The following is a 21,916-nucleotide window of genomic DNA, read 5'->3' as shown; positions in this document are numbered from 1 at the left end:
TTCCTTAAAATAACCAATTCAGAGGCAGCAACCCAACAACAGGTTGTCTGATTCATCTGAAAATTTCAGGGCAGATAGATCTTGACCTGATCAACAATTTTACCCTATGTCAGATTTGCTCTAAATGTTATGGTTTCAAAGATATAAGCCAAAATATACATTTTACCCATGTGTTCTATTTTTAGCCATGGCGGCCATCTTGGTTGGATGGCGAGGTTACCGGACACATTTTTTAAACTAGATACACCAAGGATGAATGTGGCCAAGTTTGGTTAGATTTGGCCCAGTAGTTTCAGAGGAGAAGATTTTTGTAAAAGTTTACGGACGACGGACGCAGGACGACGGACGCAGGACGACGGACGCCAAGTGATGAGAAAAGCTCACTTGACCTTTCAGGTCAGGTGAGCTAAAAATTAATTTAGCATCAATTAAAACAAGAAATATCAAATTGGAAATGTAAACATCAACATGTTTGTCACGAATATAAATATTACTGATCTTTTCTGCCATTTTAAAAATATTTTCTTTTTCCTTTCCTCCTTACAATTCGTGGATTTAAACAGCCATTATTTTAGTCTGTTATTAAACATATATTCATAAAAGCCAGAATCTTTTATTCTAATTTTCTTTGTATTAATTTGGTTATCATAGCAAATTACTAGACTTAAAAGATAGTGTCATGATTTATAAGACATGGTTTCCTTTCTTATTAATTGTTGGTATTTAAAAACTTTTAAAAGAATGAAAATATTAATCTATAATATCATATCTATTGTATGACAAATGATAATTAAAACTTCCGATGACAATTAATAAACTAAAGAAATATTGACTTAAAAGCTTGTTGAGTTATTACAGCCACAGTTGTGGTACTTCAAAAGCTTGTTGAGTTCTTACAGCCACAGTTGTGGTATCTAAAAAGCTAGTTGAGTAATTACAGCCACAGTTGTGGTATTTAAACAAATAGTAAGATGAGGATACAAGTTTGCTTTGATAGTCAGATACATTGTATTGATGTTTTTTTCAATTTAAAACTCAAGGGAATTTAAATTTTTTTAGAATAAAAGCTAAATCCATAAATACAAATAAGTATAATATAAAGTATAAACTATTACATATATGACATAATAGTTGCTTGATATAGTTTAAAGAAACGAAGAAAAATACCCAACTATAGCCTCAACAATTGACAAGTATAATTATCATAATGAAATTGTATTTAATATTTCATAAATGTTAAAATTTACTGGATGATTTTTCTTACAACCTAAAGATCCAAAACATATGATTAGTAAATTTCTCTAACCTTCAAATGAATAATAATTAATAACAATAAATACAAATAAAATGAAACAAGTACAAAAAATAACAAATTATACAGCAATAGGGTTCATATAAATACTGATATTGTGTAAAAACAAATACTCTCATGGACTCAATAGAAAGGTTTAAACTCTCATGGACGCAATAGAACGGTTTTTACTTTCATGGACTTGAAAGGTTAAAACTCTTGTGGACTCAGTACAAAAGTTTTTAAAGTATTGTAAAATTTTACTGAAAAAAATAATGTCAGCTTGTTTTTTTGTAAATCCGACAAATAACCACCTTTTATAGATTTTTTGTGTTTTTGAGTGTTGCTGGCCAACTATCCAGTGGCAATTGCTTTTATAAGGACAGGAAACTGAAAGGTATAATTTAAAACTTAATTTCAAACAGAAATGATAGATATTAATGTTGCAACTGGAGGCCCATGTTTGCCTATAAAATTATATTTACAGCAAGACTATAACTGACAGAGTCCTATCTGAGCAAGCAGATATTAAAAATAGCATAAATATTGTCTAAATATACATTATTGCTTAAATTCTTAAAAATACATTTCAACTGAGGATGTTTTTATCACTATCAGCACAACTCATTATAAAAAGCACTTTTAACTTAAAAATCGAGATATAACAAAACAAAAATACTAACAAATTGTATAATATGGAACCCATATAACTTACAATATACATCTTGTAAAATATTATTATATTCTTCATGAAAATTATTATAATTCAGTTAACATATAATGCACACAAGACAATTAACATATATTTGGCAATTGCCACAAATTCGTAAAAAGATGCATAAAACATGTAGTTGCAGAATAAAAGAAGTATGGCTTATTTTGCATCAAGGTTAAGATATGCTGCTATTGGTTAACTGCAACGTTATGTGTTTTGACTATTTAACCAAAATGCATTAGATTTAAGGAAAAAAGTCTTTACCTTCAAATAACATAATATTTAAAAAAATATGAAACATATTCTGTAGAAATATTTTTGATCTTTAACATGTTAAAAAAAATAATTCAGCAGTTTATTCAAAACAATTTAGGAAAATGACATGATATAAAATATGGTGATATATTAGAAAATGATTATTTCGTAAATAAAGATATACCTGCATTTTAACATATATAAATGTTTGTCTGAATTCAGTTTATACTCAATAAGAAATAAATAATGTTACAATAACACATCATTTATTATGACCAATTAAGTACTTTTTTTCTGGTTAATTACAATCCTTCAGTTAGGAAACTCTTCTTTTAATTAAAGGATGCCAAATTTGTGAGTATGTGATGTTTCTGTTTATATATTTCTTTGCTGTATCAGGAGACAAATAATTATACTGATTAAAAGATTGATCTTATTACATAGTATACCCTGATCAGGTTAGGTTATTCTCAACAAATGATCATCCTGATTTTACAGTCCCTAAAATTCATACATGATATCAAAATGCAGGTATTTTTTATTGTAATAAAAATGTCTACAAATCTTTGAGAGGAAAAGGGAGGATAACTGAGGTAGAACTTTACGTCACTACGCCATTTCTGTAGCATACACTATGTAAAATATACTATAACAGATTTTTTTCAAAGATACAAATGTATGTCATCAAATGATGACGGCTGTCTGTCATTAACACAGCAGCCATTTATCTTTATGTGTTATCATTCATGATGTCTATAACTACTTACAGTCCTGTAAAACGTTAAAATTCCTTGTACTTTTGGTTTCAAAAAAATTCTGTGTACAATGCAAGATATCAAATAGCCTTTATACATGTCACTTAGTGATGTCATCAATATAAGAAGGAAACTCTAACTAGGTTTGTATTCAATGTAAATAATTTTGAAATCTAAACAACTTCTGGACAGAAAGATACATAATTGCATAACTCATATATAAGTATAAAAAAAAATTAAAAATTGATAAATTGGACGGCTTACACAAATAAATTTACATAGTAAATGCATGATTTGGCTTTATCCTAATTACAGACTATCTACGTTAAGGACGGTAAAAAGTGCAACATGACAACCAAAGGGTCTGTGTATAGGTGCTGAAAGAAATATTCTAAAACGTTACTTTGGATTTTCTCTACTTTCCACAACTTAAAGTTACATTTAATTTTCATTACAATGCAGAAAACCTACTTCGTTCAACAGATAATGGAAAAATTAGACAAAAGCCAAATTAAATCAAACTTTTACTTATTTCTTCAAAATGCACAATAAATGTATTAAATCTTTGCATGTTTCATTATTTTTCGTTTGTCTGTATTTTTCACTATAAGTTTTAAAAAAAATCCAGTATTTGTTATCTCAAGTTAGAATCATTGCTTTGTCATGTTTGTAGGTTGACAATGTAAATGTTAATGCATAGAATTGATAAATAAATTTAATCCCATCACGAAAACTTGGTCTGGCCTTAAATATTTCATGTAAATACACAAGTTTATACATAATAGACATAAAATGTATATACACATCATATACAGTATGATAATAAATAAAGCACACATTCTGATAAAGGGGTCATTATTTAGCACTATACAACAAACATAAAATGACTAGACTTAAGTTGTTCACACACTATACAAAATATCACAGTTTTTAATTAATAATATTTCACTGTGGCACAATTTAACAAAAGATCTATCCACTGTACCTGTCAATCAAGCTATTTGTTAAGTCTTAAAAATATCAAAGAAAGAGGAGATTCATTAATCAAAAATATTTGACACTTTTTATAGGAAGTTCAAAAAGAGACCATGATATAAGATGCAATAATATTATAAAATCAGCAAAAACACAAATTGAAAAAGGTCATAAAGTTCTTACAAAATTATTTGTGCATTTAAATCAGCTCTGGTGACCAAAGAGATATATTTGTGGCAAACAGATCATTTTCATGACAAGTTTGGGATTTCCTGTTTAAGATGTTCAGAATATTATATTTTGTATATATCAATAATCAGGATAATTGATCAAATACCATCAATAATACAAAATGTTCTCCCCAACTTATTAAACGTTGAACTCAATAATATCATGAATGTAGGCCAAGTAAATTTGATTAAGACGATTAAAAAGTATGTATTTTTATGCACCTCTTAACATAACAGTGATTAATAAACAACAGCATTTAACAAAGATTATCAAAAGTAATTTGGCACAAGAAAACAAATGTATAGTAAAACCTCATTTGTTTTATGGATTCATGTTTCTAAGACGTTTGCTTCAGCATGTTTTCGCATAATGAAAGACAGACAGTCAAATAATTCAGTCCAACACATTGTTGAACTTTCAATGCATAAACATTTGTACCTTGCTTACAAGCTTCAGGATCAAGTCTATAATTATTTTTCAAATTCATTTTGTTTTTAAATTCTTCATGTTTTTAATCCTGTTAGTTATTATTTAATTACTGATTTAGACTTTTAGATTGGAAGTTTATTTGCTAATTTTTACATGTATTTTACTGATTTTCAGTTCTTTATTTTAGAATATCTATAAACATGTACATCATTTAATATTTTCTTTTGTTGCAAAAAGTTACAGATATGCACCAAAGTTATTAATTTAAAATTCCGTTTTTGCTACAAAAACCCAATATCTCTGATCATTCACGACTAATTTTACAATGTAAGCACTTTTATAACAGATTGTACAAATTTAATACAGCAATAGTAATGAGGTTTTACCATACATACATTATAACAATAAATAAAATACTTAAAAGGATTTTGTTACATTTCATCCACTTTATAAAATTTCTCACAAAAGTCGGTTTCTAAAACCATAAATTACAACCAATTCGATGTTCAGTACATCATCTATGTACATAGATATTTTTTAAACTTGAATATTATAATCATGATTTAATACATTGTACTGTTTTTGAACTTTTTGTCAAAATTTTAATTTACATACATGTCATAAACTTGCATGTTTTTAAAATTTTCTTCACATGATTTTGATAATACACTAGTTTTTGGATTGTAATAAAATATAAATTTTAATGAACTTAAGTATACAGTGAACTGTGAACATAAATTAGTTGTAATAGGCATATATTTCTGAGAAATGTTAAACTAAAGAATTATAGACAGAATATTCTAGAGCTACAGTTGTCATTTGTCCTTGACCTCAAGACAAAGCAACATATCAATGAAGAAATATTAAATACTTATCATTATTAACAAATTAAAACCCTATAGCACTATTATAAAATACAAAATGAAATATTGAAGCATAATATCCAGTGAACAAATTAACCTTCATTTTAATTACCCAGTGAGGCTATGTCAGCTTGAACGTCTGGATTACGATGCAGTTCATCTATTTCTTCTGGTTGAACACGCCGGTGTTCGGAACGTAATGAACGACCTGAACGATTAGATTTGTTACTTTTTGTAGACTTGGTAGATTTGGCACTTTTGGTGCTATTAGCACGCGTGGACATGCGATGTAGATAGTTCTGAGAAATTGTACGGTGTAGATTCTTGTTACTGGCCAGCGACGTTAACCATGAGTGAGTCAACGCTGATGTTGCAATCATTCTATCTGCTGGATCAACTGTTAGTAATTTGTTAATAAACTCTTTGGCTAGGTCTGACACTTCTTTCCAATGCTGAAAATAGAAACAAAATATCATTTATATTCTATAAAGCTGAAAATGTATTCATATCAATTTAATATGTATGTACTACACATGTACAAGAACTATAATTGTTTGAGATGTCTAGTTTAACAGAAATTCCCTCATTGTTAGACATTGGTATTGACTGAAAATCACTTACACTAACACATTATACTCCTCATCATTACAAAGATCCAGATGAAATATCAAATCGTTACGTTCCATAAAACAGAAGAAGAGCATGAAGAGTACCATTATATGCAATATTTTCAGACGGATTATCCAACAGATATGTTATTGTATGCAGTTTACCGCTCCATCTGTGAGTAGGGTGTATGATCATGATGATATAGATGCATATGTTTGTATTTTTCATTTTGTGAGTGGGAATGATATAGATGCATATATATACTGTATTGTCGTTTTGCCCATGGGTATGATATAGATGTATATATGTATGTCCCGTTGGTTTGCAAGTGATTAATAATTATGGCAAAAACTCTGGATTCATCACAATTCCTTGTATACCTGTTTTCACAAATTTCAAGGGTATAAGCCAACCACAAATTGAAAAGTCCCAACCAAGTACAAACTTCCTGTATAAATTTCAGGAAATTGTTAGCCACAAAAATAGAAATATTATTTACTATTGTGACATCTTGACTGCGATTGGATTTGACTAGGATGATAAACGCATGCAGCAAGAACCTAACGCAGATGCACTGAGTTTTAATCTGTTTTGTCATTTTGATCTATTTGGAGTTCATGCTATTCCAATATTTAAGAATTTTAAAAATGAATTTTATAGTTTTAACTTTTGCATTTATTGTACATGGACTACACTGTCTACATCATGTACATGTAAAAAATGAACATGTACAAGTATACTGTACATGTTTATAAATACCTCCCATCTTAAGTTTTCAGAATTGTTCTTAGCTAAAGAGATTTCCTATAACAAAAACCTACATATTACATATATTTGATATAGGCCGGCCAATTACATGAATTAATATGAGTTCACTTATTTTTTATTTTTTTTCTGATAGCATAAATTGGTCCAGATTTACTCAAAAGAGATGCAAATGTTGTGTCTACATATTTACATGTACAGCTGTACATGTATTTTTACCTATATCAAATGTATCCCCAAAAACATATTAAATAGTACAATATATAAAGTCATATACTATAAATATTGTTTTTTTCACAATTTTTAACATGATAGTAGAAAGAATGGTATTAGCGTTTCATACATGTACATGTTCACTCGGTACACTGTAAACTTAACCTCCAAATATAAATGCTTTAAAAAATCTGTTGTAATCCCTTTATGTATTGTACAATTGGTAAATTTTAAATTACTTTATTAGTTTATAAAGAAATAAGGTCAATAGTTTATAATAACAATACAATTCCACTATAGTTTTCTTTTATAACAATACACAATATCCTTTATTGTGTATTGCAATGTTTAATAAATTCACTTGTACTGGATAAATTGTTATAATTTAATTAATTTCTTATTACACTTGAAGAATCTGTCTACCTATGACTAAACCTATTAGTAACACCAAATGTCATGTTTGACTGTCCTTCTCTCACGAATCGTGTGTGGTAAAATATTACATTTAACCTTTGACAAAACCTTTGTACTTGATGTCAAAAACACCAAATTTTTGCCAATGTTCTGTCTAGTAGTAGGTTAATCCTTAACTGATATCTTAATCTTTTTAAAAGAATGATCGAATATACAGTATAATAAATAATTAAATTTGATATTTACAAAATTTCAGTCTATGAATCAGTAGAACATACAAATGTACCAACATCAGACATGCCAGAGTGTTTATAATTACAAATGAATTATAGATTTATATATTATAATACAATAATTATTACAAAATGTCTCAGACAAATTCAAAAATCAGTACCAAACATTTTTTTTCAAAGGAGTAAAAGTTTAACCCCTTGGAAATAATAAGTGTATGGAAAATAGCATAGTAATCTCTTTGGGTCTATATTTCTTTTATAATTACACCTTATGTAAGAATCCTGGATTTTGATTGGTTGATAGCCAGTGTATTTTTCACCAATTCACTGCTATCTGACAAATGAATATCGTTCATTTTTTAACGCCGCCGACGTATTTGCCAAAAGGATATGCCTTTTTTACCCTCTCTGCCGTGGTATTTGCCAAAAAATACTCTATCCGACTGGACGCTTGTAACGTCATGATCATCAATGCGTTTTTGAACATTAACATTCTGTGTAATTAAACAGATATACATTTATCATGTTCTTGAGGGGTATTTGCGAAAAAAACCAGTATTGAGAATGAATTTCCCTCGCCTTATGGCTTGTGAAATTCAACATTCTCTCGACTGGTATTTTTCGCAAATACCCCTCAAGAACATGATATATCTGTTTAGAATTGTTATGAAATATATATGTATCGAAGCATTGTACATGTATCAGAGTGCATGATCAGCAATGTCTGCAAGACATTCAAACATATATATATATATTTTTATATTGTATCACATTTAATTTTGCCTCAAAAGTAAACATTAAAGTTAAATATATACATGCATTTTGACATGCATCTTCATTTGTCTATGGCATTTGTACTATAAAATGTACTATAAAGAGCCCACAAATTAAATTTATGCAATAATTAGTATGAAAGCAGATTTAAAGAATAGCTTAAATTGAACATTTGCATTATTTAAGGAAAGACTGTAATATTTTTTCTGTCTATGAAGAAATAATAAAAAATTTGGTGCACACTGAATAATGCACATAGCGGGTTATTTAACAGTGTGCACCACATTGTTTATGTTATTTCGAATAGACAGAAAAAATATTAAAGTCAATTCTTATCATGCTTATAATTTACTTCTAAAATTCATTTTAAACCGTAGAAAACCATGAAAAAACTTTGATGACGTCACGGCCACATGACTAAATTATGTCTATGGGCTGATAACAAAATAACGTCAGCTAACCAGAAGACGTGTTACATCAAAAATTAAATTATAGAAATATAAAGCAGTTTTTATAATAAATAATAAACCATTAATTTTGTTTCATTGATCTTCACTACAATGACTGATTCTTATCAAAGAAGGACAGTATAAATGAATTGAAGCAATACGTTTGCATTAATATATAAACAGTATTACATAAGGGATTTAAAACATTAGTATAAACACATGTACACGAGTGCATCTTGTATGGCTTGCTGTTCTTACATGCCACATCATATGCATACCAATATCCATTCATGTTAATGTGACATTATGCCTGTCACAGTCTGATGTTTTTTAGGTGCGGAACCGTAGCTCTTACGGAACCGTAGCTCTTACGTCCTTATAATATATGATACAATGTATACCTGGTTATTAATTGTCAAGAATTATTATATATACCGTTTAAGGTTTGCCATTTATAAATGTACATGTTACGATGTAGCTTTTTATGTGGAATTGGTTTAGCTCATTGTTCAAGGCTGTATGACCAAGGAGTTCAATGTGAATATACAATTACTTACAATGACCTACATGTATACATGAACGTGCTAACTGCTATGTCATTAAGTTGCTTCAATGGCAATCATACATGTACCACATCTTATTTTCATATTTTAAACTAAGCTGATTTAATGAAAACTCAACTTCGACATTGATTAATTAACAATTTTAAAACAAGGCTAATAGCCTATTAACTTTTTAAATTCCCAAATATGAACATGGTTCCGAGGAAATACTCACTAGTTTCAATTAATTGGAACAATAAACAATTTTTTTAACACTTTTAAAATATTACTCAAAAATTTTACTGAATTTTCCAGCGTTTTGCATTTGCGCCGATTTTTCTTTCATTTGCCCCGATTATTTTTTTCATTTGCGCTGATTTTTTCACAGGTAAATTACAGGTGAATAGATATAAGAAGATGTGGTATGAGTGCCAATGAGACAACTCTTATTTTTATTATCATGAAAGACCTATTTTAGTTGCATGACATAGATATAAAACTGTTTTGAACTCTGAAAAGTATCGAAAAAAGTTCAATTCCATGTGATGAATGATGAATTTTTATAATGATAGAGCATTGATCTGAGTTATTCTCTGTTTCAACCGCATTTAAGAATTACTGTGGTTTGAAGTGTAGAACCCACTAGTTTTCTGCAGTCAACAATTAATTGGCTTAATGTTTCCCTAGTTTGAAAATTAGTTTTCCGCTGATTTAATGAGGCATAGAAATGGACATCTCGTGAGAAAATGTTGAAGGTTTTCATCCTCAAGTTTGCATAGCGGGCAAATTGGGTCTGTACCTCCTATATTAAATATAGCCTTAGTTGCTTGTAAAAAGTAGGTTCACGTTAGTATTCTATCTTTTGTTGTGGCTTTCTTTGTATTCCTTGGAATTTACATGTAAAAGTATAACCTGTAACTTACCTGTAAATCCAATTAGGAGAAAATATAAATCGGCGCAAATGAAAGAATAAAAAATTTCAAAATCGGCGCAAATGTCATACGCCCAAAATTTTCACCTATTTTCAGAAAAGTCTCATTTGAGTGGTTGTCTCTAAGCTGTTTAGTGTCTTTTAAATAATATATTAAAATTATCAAAGAGGTGCTTGTTCTTTTGAAAGGTAAAAAAGACAGCACAAAACAAATACTAATAACTCACTTCTCCTACATAGCTGTATTTTGCCTTCAAAATAAGTCTGTAAAGCCTAGTTTTATTTTCATCGTCAAATGGCATAGTTCCACTGAGTAAAATATATGTAATTACACCTATTGCCCACATATCAACCTGACAGTTGTATGGTTTTCTTGCAATAATTTCAGGGGCAATGTACTCGGGCGTACCACATGTAGTCCGCATAAACTGTTCTGGTCCTTTTCGACTTGCACTGAGACCAAAATCTGTTATCATTATTTTTGAATCATGCCCTGGATGATAATACAATAAGTTTTCAGGTTTTAAATCCCGATGGGTTATTCCCAGTCCATGTAAATAATGAACACCTTCCAAAACCATTTTTAATACCCTAGTTGCATCTCTTTCTGAAAAAGATCCTTTGGCTATAATGCGGTCAAAAAGTTCCCCGCCTGTGGCAAGTTCCATAACCATGTACACTTTATCTTTTGATTCAAACACTTCAATTAATTGAATTATATATGTATGCTTTACTCGTCGCAAGACAGCAACTTCTGATTCAAATACTTCTTTACCCTCTAACCGATCTATCATTTTGATAGCATACGGTTGTTTTGTGTTTTTATGTTCAACTCTCACAACTTTGCTGAAATTTCCTCTCCCTATTAAAGCCTTAATATCATATTTTGCCGTCACTCTTGGATCAAATTTGTCACGATATCTTTTCACTTTTCGATGTTGCCGCTCACCCTCCGGTGGTGGGCCTGTGCCTCGAGGGTCTCTTTCCCTGGGCCTATCAGATCGTGTTTGTGTTTGAGTTCTACTGCCAAAAACTTCGACAACATTTTGGTCAGTTGGACCCTCCGGTACCAATTTACTATTTGGACATCCCATTACAAAATAAATGTTATTTCACATGATACTGTCATTCCCTCGCAGATAACCAAGAGGGCCATTCATGCAATAAACTGTAAGGGAGAAGAATCATGCTTTAGTCTTCATGTAAATAATCTTTTGCTCCTCCATTTTCTTCCGATGAAACAAACATGGATGACGGGCACTTGGTCGTGATGTGTATTCCGCTGCTCAAAGTAGGTCATTAAAAATTTATTTACACAATCAAATCTCTCACATTTAATATATAATTTTAACCCTAAAAATCTATGAACAATTATTTTTATTATTTTAAGTATATTCTTTCAATTTGAAAGGTGGTTTTATTGATCTTACGACAATTCTTCCGCGTAATAATATTCAAATTTTATGTGTATTGCTTTTTGTTTTCGGTTATTATTAGCACGTGATCAAGTGATCCAGACGTCAGAAGTTGTTATAACTACTTAGGGTGCCTTGGGGGATTATATTTACAATCAATCACTTTGATACACATTTGAGAATGCCATTTTAAAACTTCTCATCGTATTCAAGGATGAACAAATAAATCTGCACATAATTATGACTTAAGGTAGAAAAACAATTTTCACGAATAGTAAGATTGTTTTTAAAACCCTAGTTAGAACCTTGCTAAATTACAATAACGTTCATTCATCTGTCCGTAGAACAATAACGATAGGATTAACTTTGCACGTGTGTTTTTTTTTTTATTTCTTTTTTATCGTCTTCTTTTAATCAATCATCATATTTGAAATCGATTTGATCCCAAATAATTTCATGAATGTACTAGTTTCGCCATGATATACTTTATTATAGCTATGGTTTAAAAAGTAAAATCACAAAGATACTGATCTCCGAGAGGAGAATCCAATCGGAAAGTCCATAATCACATGGCAAAATCAAGTATATAGAAAAGAAAAAAAATGTGTTCACCGTTTTTTATTTGTTCAATCATTAATGAATGTGCACTAGTGAAATAAAAATGTGCTTTTAGCAGTCAGATTGGGTTAGTTCTGTCAAAAGAAACAAAGAAACGTCTCTAATAAATGATTTACTTGCAAGTGAATAATTCTACCTCATTCAATCCGTATTCATCAGGGTGGTAATGTGGGTACTACCTTCATGACGTAAAACAGTAAACAATCTTTCCAAATGACGTTAACGGTATTTTTTTTATGAATGACGATAAAATATGCACTTTCTTTTACTGAGACGATAAAAAACTCGAATGAGTTTTGACCAATCGCCGCGGCGTCATTTTTTTTTTTATAAATATAACAGTAACGATAATTATTCAGACCTCTGCTGACGAATCACGATAGGAATATTTTGAAATTCACGGTAAAATTCGAATCAATTTGATGGTAACGGTAGCCGAAAACACTGAGCCGTTTCACGCCTGACTGTAAAGGGCATTACTGGGCTACGCATGAACTAGGCGTATTCGTCCAGTGAAAGGAGCTTCTTGTAGCGACAACTTACAAATTGAGTCAGGAGTTATTTTTTTCTTGTGAAAAATGCCAACTTGGGAACGTAAACCACACCGATTTAAAACTGCTTCCATTTCTTCCCATTTTAATTCAATCACGTAAAGGTGTTCATGAATAAAACGTCCGTCAAAAATATCCGCCTTCGTTTTTTTCCGACAATTTCCGTTATTGACTTCCCGCCGACTTTTACTACATCATCATAATGATGCAACCACTGAACATAAAGTTGAACGAACCGAATATAATACAGAGGCTTTTACTGAACATAATGAATAATGTACTGAATATAAAGAAAGCGGGACTACTGAAGGTATTACATAATGTATTGCAAATAATATTGAATCTACTGAACATAATGTCGAAAGTACTGAACATAATGAAAAATGTACTGAATATAACGTCAGAAGTACCGAACATAATTTAAATACCACTGCATATAATAATGAAACTACTGAACATAATAACCAAAGCACCGAATATAATGTAAAAACTACTGAACATAATGTAATAACTACTGAACATAATAGGATTTCTACTGAACATAATATACATACTACTGAACATAATGCATAAAGCACCGAACATATTAAACAATCAACATCAGAAGACAGTCATGGCGTTCCATAGTAAACCATTTTACTGACTGATTCGATTTAAAAACTGACTCATTCTTATGAATATAAGTCTTGTAACTATAATATGAAATCAAACAGACCGAGACATGTCTCCATCGGTACGAGTTCGCTCGATTTATTTATATCTTTGTTTATGTTTAATAATGGGTGATGTAAAATTCGGTGGTCAATTCATGAGATATGGCTTTACTCATTGTTGAAGGCCGTACGATGACCTATAGTTGCTAATTTTTGTGTCATATTGGTCTCTTGTGGAGAGTTGTCTCATTGGCAATCATACCACTTCTTCTTTTTTATATTAAATCATCAGATGGATACAAATAGAAATACATCTAACAAAATCTGTTTGATATTCAAGATTCACTAAATTTGAGAGACTTTTAAATTTTTACCGTGAAAGTGAAACAATTCTAGGCGATTTGATCTCTCCCTTCCCTTACAGTACAAGTAGTCGTCCTTTTTTCATCTAGATAACCATGATAACGAAAAGGGCTTTACTTTGCAAAACTGTACCAAATCCAGCCAATTTTGTTTTGTATATACCTTGACAGTTCTGTTCTGGTTTTTTTATAGTCGGGTAGGAGAGGGGTATATTTTTTATAATCAATTCTTTCTTACTTTTGAAATAGAACACACAATACAGAGACCTCATCAATTACATTTGGTATAAATTGGTTCATAAGAGAATATTTCAGTATTTTGTAGTTTTACTCATAATCAAACTTGGGTGCATGTTTGCTTGGAGTCAGATTGAATATTTGACACCGTCTTCTTGTTGAATGATACTCTTTGAGCTATATCCTGTTCAAAATACATAGAACCGTTTATATTTATATTCATCACAAATGTTACACACCTGTTCTCGTCCTGATATTCATGTAATACTTCCCACTGGACCGTTTCAGCGTGTCGGTCGTGTTAGAAAATTTCCAGAAACTTCTCTCGGAGTTGGGATACAGAATAATTTAAAAAAACTGATAATGTAAACCAAACCAGTCTATTATCATAAAAGAATTAAATAACTCCATGCAGAGCTTTTTAAAATTTAAAATTCGATAACCATGTCTATTCCATCGTTTCTATATAATTGACCTGTTCGACATAGATCGCACAAGTTTATATTTTTTCACATACTTGTCTTTATATTGAGAATATCGACATTCTACCTTATTATCTGTAGTACGTTCATATAATAAAACACTTAATGGTAAAACGACAGTGGATACATTAAAAAACCTAAGTATACATTTATAAGAAGTATTCAGATCCTTTGTATGTAAAACACGATAATTTGCTTTAAACAAACGACAAAACTTGACTTTTAGTAATATATAAGCCTTTTCACACCATATTTGAGTAAACATATAACATGTTTATTGATATAAACATGAACTTTTTTACCTTATAGGCATTTATTCGTACCGGTAGACAATGTAGTGTTGAGGTATGAGAAATCTTATATATCAACAGAAAATAATTCCAGATAAGACGAATTATCGTTGATCTGAAAAGAATGAACAAAAAGACCAGGTTTAATATCGGATCCCAATAGTTCCTCGTTGTAAGTTGCTGTATCCAAACTATTTGAAACTGTTATAACAAGGGAACGTAATATAAGAATAGCTTTAATACATGAAATACGTTTTAAAAATACTGTAACAAAATCTTTATCTAAACAAGAGGCTTACTAGAAACTCGAGTGCTCATTCTGTCCTGAGAAATATTCATGATTTATCCGCAAGAAACCATTACAATTGATTGAATAAAGCAGATGAATGCCCATTAAAAAACTTAAGTTCTTCTAGATTAACAGAAACCTTGAACACGCCTTCATCACACAGAAAAAAAGACGAAGAAAAACATATAGACTGTTGTTCGGTGTGAGCCAAGGCTCCGTGTTGAAGGCCGTACTTTAACCTATAATGGTTTAATTTTTAAATTGTTATTTGGATGGAGAGTTGTCTCATTGGCACTCACACCACATCTTCCTATATCTATTTATAAAATGACACAAAAAAATTACTCAACAGATGACACCTTACATCACCCCCTCAGATGACACCACCATACATCATCCCTCAGATGACACCATACATCATACCTAAGATGACACCATACATCATCCCTCAGATGACACCATACATCATCCCTCAGATGACACCATACATCATCCCTCAGATGACACAATACATCATCCCGCAGATGACACAATACACCATCGCTCAGATGACCCATACATCATCCCTCAGATGACACAATACACCATCCCTCAGATGACACCATACATCATCCCTCAGATGACACCATACATCATCCCTCAGATGACACCATACATCATCCCTCAGATGACACCATACATCATCCCTCAGATGACACAATACATCATCCCTCAGATGACACAATACACCATCGCTCAGATGACCCATACATCATCCCTCAGATGACACCATACATCATCCCTTAGATGACACCATACATCATCCCTCATTTGACACAATACATCATCCCTCAGATGACACTATACATCATACCTCAGATGACACCATACATCATCCCTCAGATGACACAATTCATTATCGAGCCGATGACAAAAGATATCACCCAGGAGTTGACATAACCCATTAATAAACAGACGAGAACATCCATCAGACGACTCACGAAATTACTCATCAGATGACACACGACATTACTTAACCTTCGACAACATACATAATCCCTCAGATGACACAAAACATTACCCATCCAATGACACAAGACATCATTCCTCAATTGACACAACCCGTTAATAAACCTATTACAACATACACTAGGCATAACTATTAACATACTTACTCATTTGACATAAAACATTACCCACCCAATATCACAAGACATCAATGTTCGATTGACCCAACCCATTAATTAACCTATGCCATCATACATCATTTCTTAGATTGACACAACCAATAAATAAAATTATGACATAAATCATCTCTCAGATGACACAAAACATTACTCATCCGATGACACAAGGCATCATTCCTCAATTGACACAAACCATAAATAAACCTTTGCCATCATACATCATTCCTTAGATTGACACAACCCATTAATAAACATATTTTTGCACCTGTCCTAAGTCAGGAATCTGATGTACAGTAGTTGTCCTTTGTTTATGTAATATATACGTGTTTCTCGTTTCTCGTTTTGTTTATATAGATTAGACCGTTGGTTTTCCCGTTTGAATGGTTTTACACTAGTAATTTTGGGGCCCTTTATAGCTTGTTGTTCGGTGTGAGCCAAGGCTCCGTGTTGAAGGCCGTACTTTAACCTATAATGGTGTACTTTTTAAATTGTTATTTGGATGGAGAGTTGTCTCATTGGCACTCACACCACATCTTCCTATATTTATATAAAAACATACACCATCCCTCAGATGACACAAGACATCATCCCTCTGATGACACAAGACTTCAGTCCTCAGTGGACACAAACTATTAATAAACCTATTACAACAAACATTAGCCCTCAGATGACACAAATCATTACCTATTTGCTGAAACAAGACATCGGTCCACAATTGACACAAACCATTAATAAATCTATTACAACATACATCATCCCTCAAATGACACAAGAAATCAGTCCTCAATTGACACAACCCATTAATAAACCTATGACAACAAAAAGTATCACTCAGATGACACAGCACATTAACGATAAGATGACACAAGACAAAATTGAGTAGCTGACTCAAAAAATTGATAAACCTATGACTACATACAATATCCCTTAGATGAAACAAACATTACCTAGCCGATGATAAAAGACAACATGCAGTAGCTGACACAACATATTAATAAACCTATTAAAACATTCATCGTTACCAATAGACACAAAACATTACCCAACCTCGATGACACAAGACATCAATTCTTAATTGACACAAAACATAATAAACCTAGCACAACATACACCATTCCTCAGATGATACAAAACATTACCCATCCGATGACACAAGACATCAGTCCTCATTTGACATAAACCATTAACGAACTTATGCCAGCCTACATCATTTTTCTAGATGGCAAAAGATAACTATACATATGACATAAGCAATTATTCCTCAGATGACACAATATCGTATCTCAGACTGACAAAATGCATTACCCAATCTATTGATACAGTACATAACACATTCGATGACACAGTACATAACACATTAGATGACACAGTACATTACACATTCGATGACACAAGACATTACACATTCGATTACACAGCACATTAAACATTCGATGACACAGTACATAAAACATTCGATGACACAGTACATTACACATTCGATGACACAAGACATTACACATTCGATGACACAGTACTTTAACATTCGATGGCACAGTACATTTAACAATCTATGACACGGTATATTACAGATTCAATTACACAGTACATTAATAATTCGATGACACAGTACATTAAACATCCGATGACACACCACATTACACATTCGATTACACAGTACATTAAACATTCGATGACCCATTGATGAAACAATAAATTACACAATCGATGACACAGTACATTAAACATTCGATGACACAGTACATTGCACATTCGATGGCACAGTACATTACGCATTCAATGTCTCAAGGCATCATAAAGCATAAAAGGCATCGTTTTAAATATTCCGTATCAACTTCAAAATAATACACGATGGTATTGAAGTATAGATTCTAGGTACTTTCTTTGTCTTAAATCTCAATAACATGATAAAGTGTTTTTTTATTTGTCTTTGTAAATTATTAACTGACTGTTTAGTCTACTTTTGGCAATATCCATTTGATGTGGCTCTAGTTTGCTTGCATTTTGCTTCCCGTCATTGTGTTAATAGTATTGTGCTATGATAGATTATTGAAAACTTTGTCTTTCATTTTTCAAATGTGCTTTGTCTATATGTTTTTTTTTTTTTTTCTTTGTTGACATATTTGTTGTTTTTAGTGGGGATTGGGATAATAAAACCATGTTGACTGCTGTACTCCATTTTTTGACCTTTTTACCTTTTATGTCTGTTTGTTTTTTCATTGTCAATATTATGAAAATTTAAATGACTTTCATACAAGTGAAAGGTTTAGCTAGCTATAAAACCAAGTTTATCCACAATTTTCAACATAAGAAAATGCCTCTAGCAGACTTACCAAGTCTGGAATATGACAGTTGTAATCCATTCATTTGAAGTGTTTAACTTTTCAATTTAGTTTAGTTTAAACATATTTATTTATAGTGGATTGAAAAACAAGTTTTGCAACTTATATTAATCCCTTTCCACTTTGCGGGTGCGACTGCTACCTTGTAGCGGCATTAGCCTACTCTTTTTCGAAATCTACAAGGGTGTCTTTAACGTGCAAGAGATGTGGCTCTCTCTTAACACGGGTCAGCCATTTATCGTCCCTTTTCGACGGACTATCATCGTTTCCTCAAGACCATACTCGCAGATGGTGTCAAGGGAGAGCCGAAAATTGAGTTCCTGAAATTTCCATCCCAAACGGGAATCGAACCAGGAACCTTTGTGTTAGTAGTCCGATGCACTAACCACTACACCACTAACTTTTCAATTTGTGGCATGTATTAGGGACATTCTGTGAAGAGTTTTCCTCAAGAGTTTGGTATTTCACAGACAGATATCATCCATGAAGTGAATGTAGGACAGAAAGTCACAGGACAAAAAGTCACAGACAAAAAGTCACGGACAAAAAGTCACAGGACAAAAAGTCACAGACAAAAAGTCACGGACAAAAAGTCACAGGACAAAAAGTCACAATTCAGTTTTTAGAATATTTTTATTTAAACAAGAAAAAAATTATTCAGAAAATATTTTTTTTGTTTTTTTCTTGAACTGTGATATACAAAGCAACTTTATAATTAAAATTTATTCAATAAATATCCATAATGATCAAATAATTGTTATGAAAACAAAATGTCAACGTGGCTTGATACTTACATGGCTTCATGGTGCCAAGAAATATCTCCTTTGCATGATTAAAATTTAATAAATATTTATTTAACAAAGCTCATGAACAATGTCCTACTCTTAAAAATGAATAGATGTAATAAAAAGACAACATTTCAAGATATTTCTCTTATTTATTCAAAGAATTCTCAAAAAATTAATTGTGACTTTTTGTCCTGTGACTTTTTGTCCTATCAAATTTGTGACTTTTTGTCCTGTGACTTTCTGTACGTTTACCCATGAAGTGACCCCATACATTATCTTATGAAAGAAGACACCATTTAACAGCTGACACAAAACAAAAGTCAATAGATGACCTCAGATATAATCCCTAATATGAAACCAAACATTTTCCATCCAATGACACCAGACATCATTCAGCAGATGAAACAATACAAAAGTCAATAGATGACCTCAGATATAATCCCTAATATGAAACTAAACATTTCCCATCCAATAACATCAGACATCATTCAGCAGCTGACACAAACAAGTACTAAACAGATGTTACCCAACACCATTCCTCAACTAACACCATATCAATACATTAACCATCGAAAGACGTCCAGCAGATGACACAATGCATTTCCAATCAGTTGGCACAGACATCACACTTTAGATATCACCAAACATCATTCAGCAGAACAGAACATTAATTCCCCATCACATGACACATAACATAACTCTTTATAAAACACCAAACATCATTTTGTATATTACACCTGACATAACTCCTTATAAGACACCAAACATCACTTGGTAGTTGACACCTGATGTAACGCTAAATAAGACACCATACATCACTAGACAGATGACACCCGACATAAAACATTATCAGACACCAAACAACACCTGGAAGAGGACACCTTACAACATTTTATAAAACACCAAACATCGCTCTGCAGATGACTATTGACAGAACAATTTATAAGACACCATACATCACTAGACAGATAACACCTGACATAACATTCATTAAGACACCAAACATCACTAGTTAGATGACACCCATCTTAACACTTTAAAAAACAACATACATCACTAGACAGATGACACCTGACATAACTCTTTATAAAACACAAAACATCACTAGGCAGATGACACCCAACACAACACTTTGAAAAACAACATACATCACTAGACAGATGACACCCAACACAACACTTTATAAGACACAAAACATCACTTGACAGATGACACCTCACAAAGTTCACATCACCAAATATCATTTAGCAGATGCAACATGACATAACACTTTATAAGACCTAAGATTACTCCTCAGAAGACACCAAACATCACCCGACAGATGACACCAAAAATCACTCTGCAGATGCAAAGGATCAATAAATTAAGACTTCACAGAAAGAGTAATTTAGTAGAGATTGTTTGAACGACAACAACTTCGTAAGCACAGATTTTTTTAAATTATTGATGTATGTAACATACATGGGGCTCAAGTAGTGCACCCCTGGTCACAAGGTAACATTTATAAATTGTGTCAGGTCATAAGGTCACTTTTATGTAAATTTGAAATCAATGGCAATACAAATATCAAATTTTAAAGCATTTTTTAGTCACAGGTCCTTCCAAATGATATATCAGGTCTCAAGGTCGTCTGCTAAACCCTCCAAAGTTAAAGTTCAGATTTGACAATGTTGGAGCCACAAATATACATCACATCTATAAAATCAATAACACTGACATGTAGAACTCTAGAAAGATATGATTTATAAATAAGACAAGACAACAGTTTAAATACAACCCCTTGACTTCACTCAATATTCTGACAACTGATCAAAAGACATTCAGCAGTTAAACGTCAGAAAACTATTTAATTATATCTTACTTGCATTGACTTTTATTGTAATATAACAAATGTCAATATCTGTACCAATACAATCATTGTAACCAAAATAAAGTTCAAGTCTTGGGATAGTAAAACGTATGCATAGAAGTACACTTAGTAAAGATACACTCATCACCACCAACACCTTAACAGAGCCTGGGAACTAATTCTATCTTTTCTAAAGATTATAGCTATTACTATAAACTAATAAGAAAGGTTACATGTACATACAAAAATAAGATGTGGTATAATTGCCAATCAGACTCTCCATCAGAGACCAATTGACAAAGAAGTTACAAAATGTATTTTCCTACTTCAGCAACTTTGACATGGGAGGTGAATCAACACTATTTTATAAACAAAATCTTTCTTTTCTTTCAATAAAAATCTTTATTCAAAATTACATAATCAGTCTATA

General features: G+C 31.6%; 1 protein-coding gene across 1 annotated transcript; it reads right to left on the bottom strand.

Annotated features, from left to right (window-relative positions):
- Positions 1 to 3,656: 3,656 nt before the first annotated feature.
- Positions 3,657 to 11,727, bottom strand: LOC134720605 (serine/threonine-protein kinase H1 homolog). The gene is made up of 2 exons (XM_063582956.1): positions 10,672 to 11,727; positions 3,657 to 5,966 (listed from the first exon to the last, which is right to left on the bottom strand). The coding sequence occupies exons 1-2, from the start codon at positions 11,536 to 11,538 to the stop codon at positions 5,619 to 5,621; spliced, it is 1,215 nt and encodes a 404-aa protein (XP_063439026.1). The 5' UTR covers positions 11,539 to 11,727; the 3' UTR covers positions 3,657 to 5,618.
- Positions 11,728 to 21,916: the final 10,189 nt, after the last annotated feature.

The sequence above is a fragment of the Mytilus trossulus genome, chromosome 6 (assembly GCF_036588685.1).
Source record: "Mytilus trossulus isolate FHL-02 chromosome 6, PNRI_Mtr1.1.1.hap1, whole genome shotgun sequence".
NCBI classification, from domain to species: Eukaryota; Metazoa; Mollusca; class Bivalvia; order Mytilida; family Mytilidae; genus Mytilus; species Mytilus trossulus.
Note: the sequence above shows the minus strand (reverse complement) of the source record. Positions and strands in the feature narration are given on the sequence as shown.